Source organism: Cyclopterus lumpus, chromosome 1, assembly GCF_009769545.1.
Source record: "Cyclopterus lumpus isolate fCycLum1 chromosome 1, fCycLum1.pri, whole genome shotgun sequence".
Lineage (NCBI taxonomy): Eukaryota > Metazoa > Chordata > Actinopteri > Perciformes > Cyclopteridae > Cyclopterus > Cyclopterus lumpus.
In genome coordinates, this window is record NC_046966.1 from 14,157,245 (window position 1) to 14,176,252 (window position 19,008).

Sequence of the window (19,008 nt, forward strand, 5' to 3'; positions counted from 1 at the left end):
TTAGTAATTATTAGACTCCTAAAGAATGTAAGTGAGAATGTAATGTAAGTTATGAATAACTATTTGATTTTGATGGGGTAGTCACATCAAAGGAAAGAGAACTGTTTAGGATCCTGAGAGAAAATACATGCACATCAATTTCTCAATTATTCAATATTATTTTCTTTAATTTCTTCATATATTTCTGAAGCTTCAACAAATGGAATTCAAACATTTCGTAGGCACTGTCGGAATTCAGGTTGAGTGTGTAGAATATATTATTAGATTACTATTTATTTAGTTCTTAGTGAACTAAATCGAAACAAATTACAATCTCACCAGGAATAGATGAAATAAAACACAAAAAATCAGCAATAAGAAAAACTAAAAACTTTTAGTCTGCACAACCCTCAAATTCAGTCCATGTCAGTGGTAAAATGGACTTCAATTTAAAGCACATATGGATTTGAACAACTTGTGTGAAATTGTGTCTTCGCTTTAGTTTTTTATAGGCTCTCCTCTAGCATGAAATTCACAACATTTTGTTACGACATTTTCCAGCTCAGTTTTGCTTGGCACCTCTCTGCGTGACTTCCTCGTGTGCCTTAATTTTTATGAGGATTTCTGCCAGTGAAATGAATCCCCTGCCTGTTCTATATGCACACACGCGTGTCTCCGTCTGGATGCTCTATGTACATGACTGCTCCCCTCTTGACCTGTTGACCTGACCGCCCAATGAAACCATGTGTCCACTCCAAACCAGACTCCGCTCAGCTGCTCTCTCTGTCTCTCCTGCAGCCTCCCCATCAACAACACACATGTCTCCTCCACCGCTCCCTGCCAGACACCACTTATTTCCATGAGAACTGTTGGCATCGGAGCTGCAGTGGACAAAGAAATACATCTCCCAGGAGTCATTCATTGGCCAGAAAGCATCGGTTTATGGTTCGAACTATGAGTCAGGGGGAGAAGCTCTATTGACTGCAGATTGAAAACAAATAGTTGAAAAGATTCATAGATAGGATAACTAGTTTCATCGAGGTTGAACCCACGTCACTATCAACGCAAGATGTATTGCGTACGTTTCTACCGTGAGTCACGAAGCACAGAGATCACTGCTCCGACAGTCATGACTGATACCTGCGTTTGACGTTGACAAACAAAAACACACATCTTCATTGATTACATAGTTAGGAGTCTGAGTCACTGTGATAACAGGGCACACCTTCTCCCTCTCTCCATTTCTGTCTGTCACGTCAACAGTGTTTCGCAACAGTCTGTGTGTGTGTGTGTGTGTGTGTGTGTGCGTGCGTGCGTGCGTGCGTGCGTGTGTGCGTGCGTGTGTGCGTGTGTGTGTGTGTGAAGGCGAAGGCACAGGAGACAGCTTGTTGTGTGAGCAATGTTGACGTAACCAGGAGGAGTCTTTAGAAAACCTCTCACAAGACTCATTTCACATATGAGTCATACCAATTAACTTTTACGTCATTTCAGATAAAAATAACTCCAGTATCAGGATTGCTTCTTGAATCTCTAATTGTACGCTGGTAATTTATGTGTAGCTCTCGCTTTGTGCATCTCAAAAGCCTTTTGAATTATACTCAAAGGAGGAGATAATGAGTGTGACTTTATGAATCCCAAAGAATTGACTGCGTCTCCTCGGCAGGTTGAAAACATTTGTCACACGTTGGGAATTCAGATTCTTTGGAAGTCAGCTCTGGAGATTACATTTTCCTTTTGTGGCTGCCACGAAGACAAAACCCCTGAAGAAAGGAGAAGTTCGAGGTGTGCGTTCATTTAACTCCACTGCTGTTTATAATCAGTCGGAAATACATCATGTCAATTCTTAGTTTGTAGTACTTTTAAACACATAACGCTGTATAACACAACATATTAAAAAATTCCAACCCATAGTCATCCAATAATTGTAAGATTCTGACAAGTGAGTGGTCAATATTGTCATTCTCAGACATGTTTTATTTAAGTCACATGATTAAGTTTTGTGCCATTCATTATTTTACAAAATTACATGTCACATCAAATGGTGAAATACTCTTTAATGATAAACTCTCTGACAGGTGCTGTCAAAGAAATGAATACAGATGTGTCCATTATTATTATTAATCCAGTTCTCCATTTCTCCCTCTGACTAACCATTACTGCTAACAAAACCAATAAATGACGTCATGAGCGCAGGCTGAGCTGTTGTTAAAGGTGCATTAAAACCTGCCCTGCCTGCAGTTCAGTGGTGACTCACTTGTTTGATCTTTGTAAAGAAAAAAGAACAGTGAAATGAAGTGATGACAATTTGGGCTGTTGAGCTGTGGCCGTCGACGAAACACAACAACAACCTTTGCCCTGTCGTAATACTGAAAGTAACATTTCCCCCCCCCCCCACCCCCCCCCTCCCTCTGCTCAATGTGACATCCGTTCAAAACCAAGTCACATTTTCAGGAGCTGCTTCGAGAAACCCGTCTTGTTCCCAGGCGAAACATCCGGCATTTAGAGTTTGTTCTTGAAAAGGTTTAATAAAAAACAAACATTGTGAAGTGAAATTTGCCAAAGCCGAAGGGGAATGTCTCAGAAAAGCCTGGAATTCTTTTGTTTACATAAGCGTATCCTTTTATTTTACAACAGCAAGTACTCAGTCATCTCATTTCATTTTATTATCAAATGCCAGTTCTGTGTATTCAGTTTCTAATTAATCAGAAGACTTTTATTCATGCTTGAGACAAAGTGAGTCTTCTTTCCAGCTCTGAGGTTCAACAGTCGATTTGGAAATGCCCATCTTTATTCAGGTGAGCAAATATGTGCTAAAATGAATCACATCCTTTCCACTGGACTTTGTTTCATGACACCTCGTCTTCCTTACATCCTCCTGTTTTTCCTCTGCTGTCATTTAATCTGTTGTGTGGCGCTGTGACGCAGAACGAGCATCACTTTTTCCTACGTGGAAATGTCATCTTAATCAGATGCCCTCACTTTCAGGGGGAAGCAGTGGCGTCATCGGATCCATGGATCCAAGTAAATGTGTCCATAAACATCAGCTTGTGTGTTCACCTGCTGCTCCTCCTCCCCCGAGTGTAGCAAAAGTGTCCTTTAATAGCTCTTCACCATGACTCAGATGTTCAGCTCCTCTTGGTGTCAAGTCTGAATCCATGTTTGTGGGTTTATCAGCTGAACATATTTACTGTAAATGATGTTGTGTATATGTCGTGCCTTGCACACAGTCAAATTTTAGAAAGCAAATGTTCTCAATTTTGCTTTGTGCTTTACTCCTCACATAATATCCTCAACTTATTTCCTCCCTTTACTCTGTCACTGTTTATAATAATCACTTATTCCCATTGAAGCTTCTCCCTTGCAATCATGTGCTTTAGATGAGTTAGTTGGTGAAGAGAAGTGTTACATCACTGTTGTATCTAACTGGTGAGGAGTTAACTTTACTGTCTAAAAACTGAAGAACTGACTGTGCAAACAATTAGCAAAGAGGTATAAGTACTGAGCTAAATGTTGATTAATATGATGTTTTTACAACTCCCTTCAAGAGTATTAATACCAGGATATATCTAATGAAAAAGGGGTTAGTTACATTTCCTCCATTCAAAATATTGTATTCCTTTCTCTGGAATTTCTTGTGGATTTCTCATGTTCTGCTTTTACTGGACGAAGTGGTCATATTCAGCAAATCATTTCATGTGGAGTAATTCAGTCCGTTTCACAGTGTGACGGCTTGCACCTGCACATTGCTGGAAAAACGACCATTTTCATGTTCATGAATTAAAGAATGAAGGCTGTGAAGACACAAGTGATCGCATATTTATTCTAGAGAAATGTGCAGCAACTCTGAACTTCTTTTTGTGTTTACTGTGAGACGACCTGAAGAAGAGAGATGTGAACGTGTGAGCGGTGTTACATCGGAATTGTTTATTCTGATGACACCAAACCTGTTTGTTCGCCCCCAGCGTCACGTTTTTTGTTTGCTTTATTTTGTGTGTTTTTTCCATATATTTATAAAATCCCCGTAAATGATGCATCGTTTTGCATAAAAATATCAAATTAATTATGAAGAAAAGCCGGCTGCTCTGGAGCTGGACGTGATTGTCTGCTGATTTTCGTTGATCTCGTTCACGCATAAAGCGCCGCGGACTGTGCGGTGCTGCTCAGGTGGATGTTCTGTCCGCGCGGTACCATCAATATCACACGCACGTGCTGCGTCACATTCCATCCGCCCCTGGAGCGCGTGCCATGTTCCAAAGCTCTTGCATTTCGACATTAACTGTCGCGTGAGCGCTGTGTGCACCAACCTCTGGCATCGTCGGTCATTGTCTCACTGATTTGATACAGTCTGATGAGCCCAAATAACGGATGTGATCATGCTGTTATCTGTGAAACCAACACGTTAGGCGGGCTGACCGCGGACAGGTGACGCAGTGGTCGTCGGTTAGAAGCTCCCTGGCCAGGATTTATTGAGAGTAATACCTCCCATTAAAACTTTAGCTTCTAATTGACCACCGTGTTTCTTTTGCTCGTCCTTAATTCAGGAATGACGCAGCTGAATTAGCAGACGACGCACGTGCGCGCGCCGAAGCTGCTGAGCGCGAGCCCCGCCGTGCCGCAGAGGACGAACCAGTGAAGAATAGCGGCAGTTTGGACACTCGGTGTGCTTGTGAAAGGCAACTTGACGCAAATGTGCACGCGTGAATGTGCTATAGCCTTTTATTTCATGAGATATTTCACCGCCGATTTGCACTCATTGCCTTATAAGGAAAGACAGTCGTGCCTTTCTGCAATAGGCCGAGCGCTGCAGCCTGCGGGATCCCTGCTCTTTAACCCTTTCACTGCTGAATTTTATTTGGTCCAACCGTATAAAATAATGCAACGGAGGCTTCGTAGACAATTGAACATTTTTTATTTTTTAGAGCAATGCATCGAAAATGTATCCGTGCTGTAGATATAAATGCAATGAATAACACTAAACAACTGGATAGAAGAGACAATGGTATAGCAACTGAATATGTGATTTTTAATATTCTCTTTGTCCATCTATATCAATATGTTTTTTTTACTTTCACTTCGGTACAACCACTGCTATTTCGAAAAATATAGGTTTAGTGGCAGACGTCTTTGTGTCGCTTCAACGCACGGCCTAAGCTGGTTCACACCGTGAGTCATGTCTGCACGCTCTCCGTGCCAAGCGATAACGGAACCGTCTGGTGCCTGTCGGGACTCCGCAGTCACAAATGACCCTGCTGGAGTTAAAGCCGGCGGGGTGAGAACCCCGACAGGGGATGCTGACCTACATCGACCGCCACACAACCAGGGGCCATCTTTTAACACGGCGAACAAAATGCACCAGAAAAATCCACGCGACACCGTGCCATCTGAAATGTCATCTCTTTGTGTGACCTTGACTCAGAGAGGATACGGAGAATCTATTCATTGTAATGCGCACAACAGCGACCCGACTCTGCCAGCAATTTAGCTAAACCATGAGCAATGATTCATGGCGCATTATCCATAAGCGGCTCACCCGAACGCTCCAGCAGCACCTAATGGGAATGTGTTCCCCTATTTCACCAGGACTGCCCTTAATAGTCGCGGCCTTGTTGTGGCTGCGGTGATAAATCAGCGTCGGACAGGCTCTGGCCTTGACGTTGGTTGGGCCTATTGTGAGTCGCCAGGTGGAATAATTCGTGTAGTGATATTGCTTGTGGACCGAACTGTATCAGCCCGACTTATAAATACATTTCTGATAGCCCTGTGTGTGGCTGGCTCCACTGCAGGCGCAGTGATACGAACAAAGCCTGGCGTGTCCAGGATGCGAATACCAAATGAAGCCAAAGGGCTGGACAAGCTGCAACATTTGAGCTGGTGAGCAGCATATTCAGGCCATCACGGCTTCGGATAAAACGCTCTCCTCTTTCTTAGCACCCTCTTGCAGTTAGATCTCGCTTCACATCCAGCAACACGAGAGGCAGGCACGATGCGTTCAATGTTTCATCTCAGTTCGGACTTTAGAGAACCACACCGTTTATGTTTTTTAAAATGTTTCTCTGACTTCACATACGGGCACTCCTCAGCCAGAGACGGGAGACCGAGTGAAGTTAGTTGTTGGAAAAAACTTTCTTCCATGGAATAAGTCTGGGAGAGGAAGAAGAAATATTGTCCGTAACAATTTATTTTTCTCTTTTGGTTTCGTGCAAGAGTATAGCAAAGAAGAGGTGTGAACGGGTGCGTGTGTTAATTGATTCCTTGATAAGCTATGTGGAAACCACCATGCTTTATTCATACCGATACTGACTAACAGTTGAACAACGAGTTAAATTAAAAAGTGCTAATTTAGTATAGGTTAAACAACAATTTCAATAATCTATGATGATATAATTCACTCTTGAAGGCTTCATCAACCAGTTGATGCCATGGTTTCCTTCCCTTTCACTAAATTCCACGCACCTTAGTGTTTTCATAAATCGGTCTAACTATTGACATATCGTTCATATGCCACCGAAGCGGTGATTCCACTTTTCTTCCCACAGCCCCTGAATGCCGCATGGGAACAACACCCGCCCATATTACCTCCCCCTTGTCTGACGTCACTCCAACGGCTATTGGCATGAAGTGTTTTCTAGCTGCAGCTTCAACTCGCTTGCAGAACGAGTCTCTCGGAGGGGAAAGCGAGGGAAGAGGCGCAGTGAAAATAGGAGGAGGAGGGGGGCTCTTGTGCTTCACATCAGAGCAGCAGCAGGAAAAGACGGCCTGAAAGCGAGGATAAGCTGTCGGTTAGCAAAAACAGGGGATACAAATACAGAAAAGCCGCTACTCTTGTATCGGAAAATGGAGCTGCCCGCCGCGGGAGAGCACGTCTTTGCGGTGGAGAGCATCGAGAAGAAGCGCAGCAGAAAGGTTTGTCACAAGAGCACTGAAGGACATTTTTACACACATGCACACGGAAAGAAGGATCCTTACTCGTTGGGTTTCCGTCACCTTGTTATGGCTTTCTTCTTTTTTTTTTATTAGATAATTTCTAAGGGGACGGTGCAATGCAGAGTCAAATGTGCCGTGTAAAGTAACGTTGCGCTAATTATCCCATATCTTTCCATTCCCAGGGGAGGTTTGAGTACCTGGTCAAGTGGCGAGGATGGTCTCCAAAGTAAGTCCTTTTTTCAAACACAATACTCATGTAGATGATAAAACAACAATCAAAACAGAAGTGTGTGCATCCGCGCGCGCTCGGGCGCGCACATGGACGGTTGCGCGTTCTGGCTCTGGGCGCTCGACGCGTTGGCCTCGATGATGGATGTGGTTTTACGCTGTATGCAATCCCCAGTGTGCCAATTAAAGGAAGACATGTCTATAATTGATCCATATGTTATATAGAAAAGCCCATATATCTACAGTTGAGCGGAGGCTGGGCAATTGTACTCCTGCCCCTCCACCCCCACAGCCGCGCGTAAAAGTTACTCATGATTTATTACACGTGCATCCACAGGGAGTGCAAGTGTCTCAGCATGTTTTTTACATATGGACAGGCCTACAAATATGATCTTTGGGAGGATTTACAGTCACAAGTTGTTTTGGTGCAAAGACAACATTCGGTTCTCACCATGTGTCTAATAATGTCTGCCACAGTTTGACAGGCCGATGTGTCCTCATGCTCACTGTCTGCTCTCTGAATAGATACAACACATGGGAACCAGAGGAAAACATCCTGGACCCAAGACTGCTTGATGCCTTCCAAGACAGGTATGAAGATTGTTATAAACTGTCCTCACAAGTAATGAGTGATAATTCCAATGATCACACAAACAGGTTTAGATTCAACGTATCCTACATTTCCAGTTCTTCACACAATAACTGTCTCTTACTCATCCATGTGTACAAGTAGGAACTCCCTGTATGTTTGTAGTCAGGAACTTTGCTGCATGGTCACTATATCTGGATAATCCCATATGGATAATAAACGTGCTATATAATGTGTCAGTGGATGTGCAGAGGTGCAGTGCCAGGGGGTTATGGATCAGGATTAACACTGGTGTCATCAGAGGGTCAGGATGGGGTTAGACTCAGGTCAGGGTTACCAGAGCAAACTGTGACACTGTGTTGCATCTACTTTGTTACCTGATAGTTATTTGAGTGTCAGCAAAAGGTTATCATGCTAAAGTGCTACCTGCTGTCCCACCATCCAGTAACCACATGCACCTGTGTCATCTTCCAGGACGGTGCAACCACTTACATTACCAAATAAACCAATTATTATTGATTATGGAAATAAGAAATCTACTTTAACAAAAGTTATGTCTGGCTAATTCCTAATTTGGCAAACAGTTTTTTATTTTCAGGCTTTACACATAATAAACAAAAAACTGAATGAAATAATGTTAAAATGATTAAAACTTCTTCTCCATTGAAAAAAAGTCCAGATACCATGAATTAAAGAGCATTGTTCAATACAAAAGTTTAACTGCGAGAGACAAAATGTCTCCTACTTCACTGAAAAGCCCTCACTAGTGGAAGTTGCATATTGGACCCTCATTGGCTAATAAACCAGTTGTGACGTAACAAACTCTGCTCTTATGACAACGTCTTAAACTCATTCAAGGTGATCGCAGAGAAACCTTCTCCCGTTGGCAGATTAATGTGGAAGCAGCATTCAAATGTCAAACTCTACTCATACATCATACTGCACAGTGAAGGTCCAACATTCAAGTTAAGTAACAAAAAGCAAAAAAACAAATTTTTTGAGCTCATGAAGTCCTGGAAAAGCAAGAGGAAATTAAGATTTAGTGAGCAGTGAACTAAATAGCAGCTTAGTAACTGTTATAAATCAGAGGTCACAGTCTCAATGTCTAACCAGGGGTACTTCCTCATGTTCTCTATTAGAGGAAAATGTGTCCATGATCTTCAAAGTGGGGAAATTAGCTGCTTGGCTAATTGCTAAATAGTCTGTTGAGTGACTGTCCAGACAGCTCCACATGAAGGACAGTGTAATTTAATTTCTTCAATGCCTGGCGTGTTAAACTGTCACTGGCTTTTCTCTTAGCCTCCCTCACCTTTTGCTTGCTGCAACCTTTCAGGATTAGGTCACCCGTTAAAGCAAAACCAACGTCACTCTGTGTCTGTTTTTGCAATTACCTCTCTCTCTCTCTAAAGAGGAGCGATCTTATTGAAACTAATTGCGTGTCTCTCCGGGGAGCCAAATCGTCTGAATGCCAGGCTATGAAAATACACTGAGTTGTCATTGTAATTAGACGTGAGCAAGGAGAGTGGGGGAGGGGACTGCCATCACTCCTGTCTGTGGTATTGAGTTACTGCCTTGGAGAGACTTACATGGAGACAGAGTTAAGCTAAGGAAAGTCAGAGAAGGGCTGGTCTTTATCTTCGACGGTGGACACAGACATTACACAGGACATTGTGTGTTATTTAGGGTGGAAGGAGCCTCATTTGAATCCACTGTCCCAGTTAAGGACAAGTTCAATGAGATACTAAACCGTTAGGATACTGTAAAAAGGTAAATACATAACAATTACATTAAAAGATGTTCTTATTAATCTGTGCTGAATCTGTGAATTAATTTCCCTGTGCATCAGGAAGTGTAACTCCAACCTGTAACACTGGCTCAGGATTTCCTAATTGAGCCTGAGGAGGACACCCGTGACGTTGTGTTGCTATGCAACGGCAACTCATCTCTGCGAGACAGTTTCACTGATTGGCTGCTGCTTTGTCTCTCCCATAGGGAACGCCAAGAGCAGCTGATGGGATATCGCAAGAGAGGACCTAAACCCAAGCACCTTCTGGTTCAGGTGAGAAAGTAATAATGTAAACGATGACTTACAGCTTTGCTTAAGATCCATTGTGCTCAATTCGCAGGAAGCAATATAGAAAAGCATGTTGAAGTTCAAATTAAAATCTGATTTAAAGGAGCCTTCCTGAGATTTAATATTGCACTTCAATAAAGTCCCAAAAAACCGAGTCTCTCCCCCCCCATAATGAGGTAAATTATCTCCTTGTGTAAAATCTGTGGAGTGCCATTTTAACTAAGTTGTTGAACATTTTAATATGTATTACAAACTATAGATATGCTTAATTTAGGGACCAATTCCTTGACCTAACAGTTGTAGCTAAATGCCTGTGAATTGTACATTTAGCACATCAGTCACAGGTCCAAAAGGCTGGGGAACCCTTCAGAAGAGTCGTTTTGTTCCTCTCAGGAGGGTGTTGGTGGTAACACATGGGATAAAGTCAATGACGGGACACAAAGCCAGAGACATTCCTCCGAGCTGAGGTCACAGCCATAGGAGACACTTTGTAATGTCACTCTGGTGGCACGGCCGGTGGCTGAAAGAGCTTCACAGTAGCTGTGGGAGGGCTGTGAAAACATGGACGAAGGCCCCTGAAATATACGGTGTGCGTCAGAAGAGTCCCTCACATTCCAAGCACTGTTCTCCAGTGCAACTCATGGGCCCCAATGAACCATGGCTTTTTGTTGTAGCCTGACACCGACACATGTGTAGATACTGTGGACAGTTAAACCATCAAACGTCAGATGCCCCACTTTCCTCACGTAATACTGATGGAAGTGTATGTGATCCGGCTTATTTGAATAACACAAATTACCGTCTGGTTTCACAGGTTCCTTCATTTGCACGGAGATCCAGTCTTCTGGCTGATCTTCACGAGGCGTCTCTGGACGAGGACAGCTGTCAGAAGACCAGCCCAATCCAGATGCTCCGTCCCCAGGGCCAGCAGTACCAGCTGAACAGCAAGAAGCACCACCAGTACCAGCCGCTGTGCCGGGAGCGCGAGGCCGAGCAGCAACAGGCCAATGGCAAGAAGTTCTACTATCAGCTTAACAGCAAGAAGCATCACCCCTACCAGCCAGAACTCAAGGACCACGAGGCCATATTTGTTAAACCCAGAGAGTTAAAAGCGCCAGAGTTGGCTAACAAGGGATACAACCTTCCCCCAGTGCTGCAGCAAAAGTGGGTCAGGGACAAGGACTCCGGCTGCCTGACCAAAGTCAAGGATATCACCATGGAGCTGAAGAAGCTGCCAGTGGACCTCAATGGCCACAAAGAGCCGGAGAGGGTGAAACCCAAAGAGGATGATCTACCGCAGTCTAATGGTGTCAGCAATGGCAAGCTAAAGATCGTGAAGAACAAAAACAAGAACGGGCGGATTGTTATAGTCATGAGCAAGTACATGGAAAACGGAATGAAAGCAGCTAAGATTAAAAATGGTGATTCTGAAACCACTGGAAAGCCACCGCTAGGAACTGACAACAGCACGGAGAACCACCTCGAGAAGATGAAACTCGTCAAGAAGCTCGGCCTCATGAATGGATTTGCAAAAAAACCCAAAGACAAAACAACAATTCCCAGTTCTGGATTTATCGGACGTTGTTCCAAAGAAAAGGAACTGTCCCCCAAAACGGAGCCAACTGTGATGGAACAGGATAAACACGTCGAGGTCAGGGGTCAGGGGCAGCAGCCTTTACAATTGACAACCACGCCTAATCTGCTCACCCTGCCTTTGGATAGGGGAGTTCCCTCCCCACTGGACAAAAGAGGAAGCCAAGGTGGATTTCAAGGACTGAAGCGGCACCTCTCTGACACCGACAGTGAGGTTCATGGAAGTAGTAAGAAGTTTTTGAGCTCTAGGAGTATAAGCGCTCCGAACACGGTGTCGTCGCCCACCCAAAGCATCAGCGTTGACCAAAACGGACACCAGAGTCACATTGGACTGCAGGACTGTGGGTATGCAGACCAAGAGGAACCTATCGACCTGAGCATTGTCAAGTCCAGGCCCAACGCAGCCCGGCCTGAAACACACACACAACCTCAGACTGTAACACAAGCTGAAGCGCACACACAGGATGAAACGGACACACAAGCTCAAACGCAAACAGACACGCAGACAGAAACTCAGAGAGAAACTGAAATAAATAGAGAAGAGGAGAATATAAACTCAATGTCTGTTTCTGATGAAAAAAAGACAAAAGAAGAGACATTTCCCTCTTTCCAGCCTTTCCTTGGGAATATAGTGATCACAGACATTACTACAAACTGCCTCACAGTCACATTTAAGGAATACATCACAGTGTAAGTGAACTGGGTACCAACTGTACAACTGTATAAATGTACATTAGATATATTTGTATTTTCGGATGCTTGTACAAACGGACCCTTGATGTTGCTTTCACTTTGTATAGTTTAGATTTTAAAAAGGAAAAAAAAAAAAAATCCTTTATTGCATTATTTGCATATTTCTTCTTCTAACTCTCTGTTGTTATTGCTGGAGATGCAGTATCTACATTTCGCTATTTCAAACTTAGTTTAAAAAGCCAAATTAGGTCAAATAAATGTCTGATTGAAGATGTGCTTAACTTGTAAATACTCACTTTTCTATGGATGTAATTTCATTATACACTCAACTGTCTGCATCTCAGAAAATGTTAAACAAATGTATGGCTATATGGAGAGATTTGTAACAAAAGACAATTATTTTGAAACATGGTAATTTACACTGTGTGTGTGTGTGTGTGTGTGTGTGTGTGTGTGTGTGCGTGCAGGTGTTAACAGATGGACAGATTTAAACAAGGATGCATGCTGCTAGGACAGATTATGCTATTAGGCATGCTTAAACAAGCAGATAAAGAAAAAAGCGCTTTTCTGTCAATAAATGTGATTTGCATTGTTGAAAGGGAAAATAAGGTTTTTAAATGAAAGATCATTGATGGTTAATGTTTGATATATGCTCCTTTTTAAGTGTTTTTTGAGTCATGCGTCTCGAGATCTGATACTGAGCACAAGTCACTTCCAATAAGACAGCAGACATACAACCCTGGAACTCTATTTATTTTATGTTTATAGTAGTGCAGTGACAAAAAAGGCCTTCTTTTTTTTCAATTGAATCATATCTGTCACAAATCTGTGTTAACACTGACAGTTGAGATGTGTAATCCAATAGATTAGTACCACCAGCTGGGTGCTCTATGATTCCGTTTTTCATGTTTCTGTTCTCTGCCTCCCTGACAGGTCCAGTCTGGCTACAGTTATGAATGGTATTGAATGGACTTTTGCATCAACTTGTTAATGTGAAATCACACATCCTTTTAATAATCTGATCTGTTCCCTTGTGTCATACATACCCCCCTTTCCTGTTTTCAAAATCCCTTCCAGCACTATGTGATCTGAGGTGCATTGAACTGCTCTGAGAACCCATGACAAGATGCACTTTGGATGTTTTGTGTGCAGACTAAAAAAAATGAAGGCTTCCTATGATACATTTTGCAATAATAAAATAGTTTGCAAATGATGTATAGACTTGTGTGCAATATTTCTTTTAAAATTTGCATACACCCAAACCAGGCTCATAACTGGTATCCTATCACATGTGACCTTCATGGCCTCCCACACGGAATCAAGATTTAACTGGAAAGGGCGGCTGCTTTAATGCTCCTACATGGCCATCTTTCCTCAGAAGTTGCTAAATCTGTACATGGCTGCACTATTTGTGGCTGTGTGTGTGCTACAGGCCGTGAGGATTATTACAGGGAGCGTTTATTTTCAGATGGGCTGCCCTGACCAGCTATTTGCCCCGTGTGCGTAATGGTCAGTCCTGGTTTACCGATGCATTCATTTAAAACATTCACAATCAAGTCAATTAAAATCGACTGAAGAGACAGGTTTGCTGTTTAATGCTGGTGTATAATAACACAGCTGATAGTGATCAAATGAAGATAACAGGTCTGTGTTACCCAACAGTTAAATGTGTCATACAACGTAAAATCTTTATTTGATAATAATTGTTCTTAGTTGCTGTTCATACAAACAAAAGATGTATACTGTGAGCTGCAATGCTTTGTGGTTTAACTAACACATATATGTGGACCTGAAGAGGATTTTAGTCGTTTAAAGCTCATCATTTTGACTTGAACAACTGTTTATGTCAGATGTGACCTGAATAAATCCTCCTGACAGGCTAAGAGAGAGAGGCGACACGTCTCTTTTGCTTGACCAACAGGTTCATCGGAAATGTCTCCAGACGTAAGGCAGGATATCATTTCCACGGTTTCCCATTTCAGCCATTCACATAATGAGGCTGACAGTTGCGGTTCCTCTGAATAACTGGAGGGCGCTTTGAAAAAAAGGGAGAGATGTGCAGAGGAGCTCCGTCCTCTCCCGGTTCACAAACATCCCGAAACATCGGACCCGTTTGCTAGCATTTGAACGCAACCTCTGCCACTTGCCTCGTTATAGTTGGCCGACATGACTGCTACTCGCCCATTGCGACGCTGAGAACACACGATTTCACGAGCGACGTGACGGACCGCGGCGCTCGACCATTTCCTGGGCTGCAGCCCGCCAATAAAACGGCTTTCTGTGTGCGCGTTAACGTGAGCGACGACGACAGAGAAAATGGCTGTCCTCCCTCTTTGCTCCATCCAGTTTCTTCTCCGCCGTGTCAGTCCGAAACGCCTCGCAGCTGCTGCAGCTGACCAATAATTGCAACAATGTTTCTGCCGAGAGAACCAAAGCGGTACATTCCTCGACGAATGCACGATGGGAGTTACGTGTCACGCGCGGCTCGTTCGCTTCGTGAACAGGCCAGAAAACGGCAAAACTCCAACCGAGTTGCATGTGATCCGTTGCAATTAAACAAGAACTGTGTAAAATGGTGTAATAACGTCTTGTCGGTGGTCCACTCTGGTTCCTCTTCCTCGTATCCGCAAGCTGCTGAGTGTGCGCATGCACGAGTTAGGCCTGAAAAGGCTCTCCTACAGACCCACGAACACAAAGGCAGTGTGCTGTTCTCAAAATCACTGATCTATTTAGGGGATCCTTTTTGATTAAATACAAAAAAAGTGGTGCTTTAGACAGGAACATTGTTATTTATGAACCCAATGTGTTTTCCACATGAGAACCTTTTCAGTGTAGGCCTCCAGAGGTCTTTCCCATATCCACATAAAGTGCATGCAATGCAGATTTAAAAAAAATGTCTAAATCCAGTCACAACAGTTTAATAAGGATGAAGGCTTAAATGCTACATTTGCAACAAACACGATATTTCCTTTACTTGTGGTAAATACGAGTATTGCTCCAATGCAGGAACTAAACACACTAAACCGCCTTTAGGCCTACTTGTGCTTCATAATGACTGCAGGTGGCAAACATATTGTGAATTCAACTGTTTTGTGAAAAGTAATTCATTTTTATAAAAGTAAAAAATTAAAAACTCAACTTGGGATGTCTGTTATAAAAACACCCCATTATAGAGTTCACTATCAGAATGATACAACATATTCAAACTCATGACTGATTTATCTTTTTACAATGTCACAACTCTGTGCAATGGCCGGTACAACGCCTACATTTGCCTCTGTGTGTTCAGCCTCATGAGTAACTCGGTGGTAAATTGTTGCAGAGGCAAACCTGCAGTGCACTCACTCACAATGCTTGATTTTAACCTGCTGAAATAAACCAGCTGGATCCAGTGTAGTGACAACAATGAGAAACCCCAAACCACGCAGCAGTGACTTATGCATAAGTGCTGACCTCTGTCCACGTGGATGATTCAACGAGAGTAACGACACAGGTGGTTTAATGCAGGCCTGTGCGCGCTGCCAGGGTTAAAATATGACCACGTCATCCATCTGTGCTTTACGTGTGTATATTTAATGGGATTAGATGCGTTTGTGGCACGCGGACAAAATGATCTAGCTGGTGTTGTGTTAACACGTATAGGCCCATTCACACCACACAGTCTATGTCTGGGCTTTTTGGAATAGGATTTGTAGCCTCCATGGAAATCTATTTTCCTTTATGCCAAAGTGGATTCAGGGAAAGAAACACATAGCGCGTGTATGCATAGTTACCTGATCGTATGATACGAGAGCCTAAAACTGCCCTGCATCACTATCTATTATGCAGTAATTTTGGGTCTTGCAGGAACGGTTGCTATAGAGAAAGACGCAAACACAGGAATTCATTGGTTGTCGCACCTGCCGATAATCATCCCACCGTTCAGCCGCTCTCTCTGAGTTTCTCTCTATGACTTATGATCCATATTTGCCTGTGTGGCGGTGTGTGTGGCCGGATAGATTTCCCGTGTTGTGCGCACACAAGGAACCAGCGTCTTGCCCGGATACAAGCCAACCAATAGTGTTTTAACGGCGGCAGCACTGCTGCACTGCAGGCGCGCCGAGACCAATCGCATCCGGAGTCTGAGGTGCGCCCATCTTCCCTTTCTGGCTTTACCGCGTGTTTGTTTGCGAATGGCAAAATACGACCGAGAGAGGGGTAGAATCATAAAGTGCATCCTAAAATCATAATTAGACAATCGTCGTCCTCCACTGAAATGCATTCATTCCACATCCAATGGTGGATTTATGCTCATAAGAATCCGACAGCATATGCCACCACTTTACAATTTCACAGTAGTGCTTTAATAAAAAATGTTTGGTAATATGTTGTTCGATGGATTTACTCACCCTCTCTGTGGTCTTTCTGCAAAGGGCTTGTGACATATGTCTGGCTCATTTGGCAAATGTGCGCATGCATGAAACAATTTAGCAAATAATGTGATGAGTGGAAACTCGGTGTTCCTGAATATGATGTATGTTTGTTAGGCCGTCGCGTTGCTGTCGGTAAACGATTAGAGTGCAGAACAGGCTTGCATGCACGTTTAGTTTGAACTGATCTACCACGAGTAGAAAAACACGAGAAGAAACATTTTTTTCAGTAATACTTTTGGCATCGAGTCGAGAGACTTTTGAGATAATTAAATTCACCGTGGCCTATTTCTGCACTTTACAGACACAGTAATTAATTAATCATGTGCCTAACGGACTCATAGATAAACATTCAGATGAAAAATTAGATGTTATGGTTCAGTGTTATAAATTATTGACCCTTCATTATTCCACAGTCTGCCAGGTTTTGAATATCGATTATTGTCTGCGCTGAACTGAATGAGGATAGGCCTATATTTGATGAGGGCTCATGGGATAATAACAGTCTATACGTTCTTTAAATTAAGCCGTTGGTCCGAGTCATTTCGTCGGTCAATGCCGTTTGTTCTTGTCTGGAAACCACATCAAAAAATAATCGGAAGAAATAGGAAACATTACAATTGCTTCCCTTTTAAATGCCTCTTTTCATATTTGATCATCTTAATTTATTAAGATGGGATTTAGAAGCTTTACTTTGATTTAAGTGGGCTTAAGTGTCTGAGTGCCTTTAACTTTAATGTTGCGGTGTCTAATTCAGAAAGTCAATATTCTTCAACACAGCAGAGAGAGAGAGAGAGAGAGAGAGAGAGAGAGAGAGAGAGAGAGGGAGACGATAATGATAATGATTAAATAGAAAGGGTTCAAATATTTTAAATTAAATTGTAACTTTGTTTAATACATTATTTGGAATTAACGATACACTGATAAGGCTTTGAAGGAGTCTCTTGCGGGCATGTGTTATTTTCTATCTAAATCCTCATGAGCGTCAATTCAAACCTACTTCCAACCTAATCTGCCAATCGGGGATACTCGCTTAATTAAAATAGCACGCTTTATTTATAATCTAATAAATCAACTGTAGTTTAGTTCTTTCGAGAAATAATGACTTACTAATGTAATAATAGTTATTATCGGCTTATCGACCCGGGCTTGATGAATAACTGGCCTTGGTTGTTTGTTCATCCATTTTTTCTCTCAGTTGTTTTCGGTTTATTTTACTGTTCACTTAATGAATGAATAATCAATATACGTTTAAGGTTTGACAAAGATATTTGTTATTTTTTTTAACTGGTACCAGCTATTATTATTGCCATTATTATTATTATTATTATTATTATTATTATTATTATTATTATTAGCATTATTCAGGTCAGGGACTTTATTCGTATCAATTACAATAAATTATTTCATTATTTATTGCTAATTGTCTGCATTGACATTTTAATTCTTATATATCGTTTGGCCTTATTATATTTATCTTAGCATAAACCGATCGGCCTGTCGATTTTAGAATGAGCACAACAGTTCAGATATTTCAAAGTAATTCACCCTATATGTGTTCTTTGTTTTTTAAAGTCGCGATTAGGAATGGGATATAAGATTTATTTTGTTTTGTTTCGTCAAAGTTGTAGAATTTAAGAGAGCCAAATATTCCCTTTTCGGATGTTTTCAAATGTGACTCTTATTGCGTTGGCTGGTGCATTCAAAACAAAAGGCCCAATGAAAGCACTTTTTATGGACTTTGGTGGAGTAATCTCACTGGCAGAAAAATAAAACACACAAATCAAATCTGTTAATGGTTTATAAAAATCCAAAAGCAGACCGCAACCTTATATGTTTTATTGAAAATATCTACCAGACAGTGACTACAGAGAGGGAGCTGCAGGTACGTCGGCCAGACCTGAAATACAGATACATGCAGTAATGGCCTCGACGACAAAAAAAGCTAATGTTCAAATATTCTTGCTTAACATCTGCTCCGTTTTCTTAACATTCAAATCAAAGCCACTAAACGTCTTTTTCACAATATGTATGAATGTCTTTTCACCCGATTTAAGATGTGTTTTCTAAATGTCCACTCAGTGAACCCGGCTCTCTGTTGATGGCAGGTCTTTGGTTTTAAAACAACAGCATGCCATAAATACGTAAACCCTAACACGTTGCGTTCAAAGTCAACCCACGAGGAAACAATATATATTGATTATATTGAGACTAGATTATTGATATAGTTTAATCTTAATATATATTAAGATGAAACAATATGAATGCGAATAGCCTGTAATTCTGCCTGACGGGTACAGTGCATTGCTCCTGAGACAGCAAGGGCAACGAAATGAATGCGGGCAGTCGATCCACTCTTACGGAGTTGACACGGACTACTACAGCCTGTGTGCGGAACAGCACTAATATGCTCATAATAATGTCAGCCAGGCGAGTTTACTGCATTAGCGGATGGATACAATAGCTGGATTTACTTATCGAAAACGAGGAATCTCTCGCTGTCGCATAAATGAAACGGC

The 19,008-nt window shown here is 42.2% G+C and overlaps 1 protein-coding gene across 1 annotated transcript; it reads left to right on the forward strand.

Annotated features, from left to right (window-relative positions):
* Positions 1–6,279: 6,279 nt before the first annotated feature.
* On the forward strand, positions 6,280–13,286 carry LOC117732082 (E3 SUMO-protein ligase CBX4-like). The gene is made up of 5 exons (XM_034534719.1): positions 6,280–6,882; positions 7,086–7,129; positions 7,657–7,722; positions 9,713–9,779; positions 10,609–13,286. Exons 1-5 carry the CDS (start codon positions 6,814–6,816, stop codon positions 12,079–12,081), a joined length of 1,719 nt encoding a protein of 572 aa, XP_034390610.1. The 5' UTR covers positions 6,280–6,813; the 3' UTR covers positions 12,082–13,286.
* Positions 13,287–19,008: the final 5,722 nt, after the last annotated feature.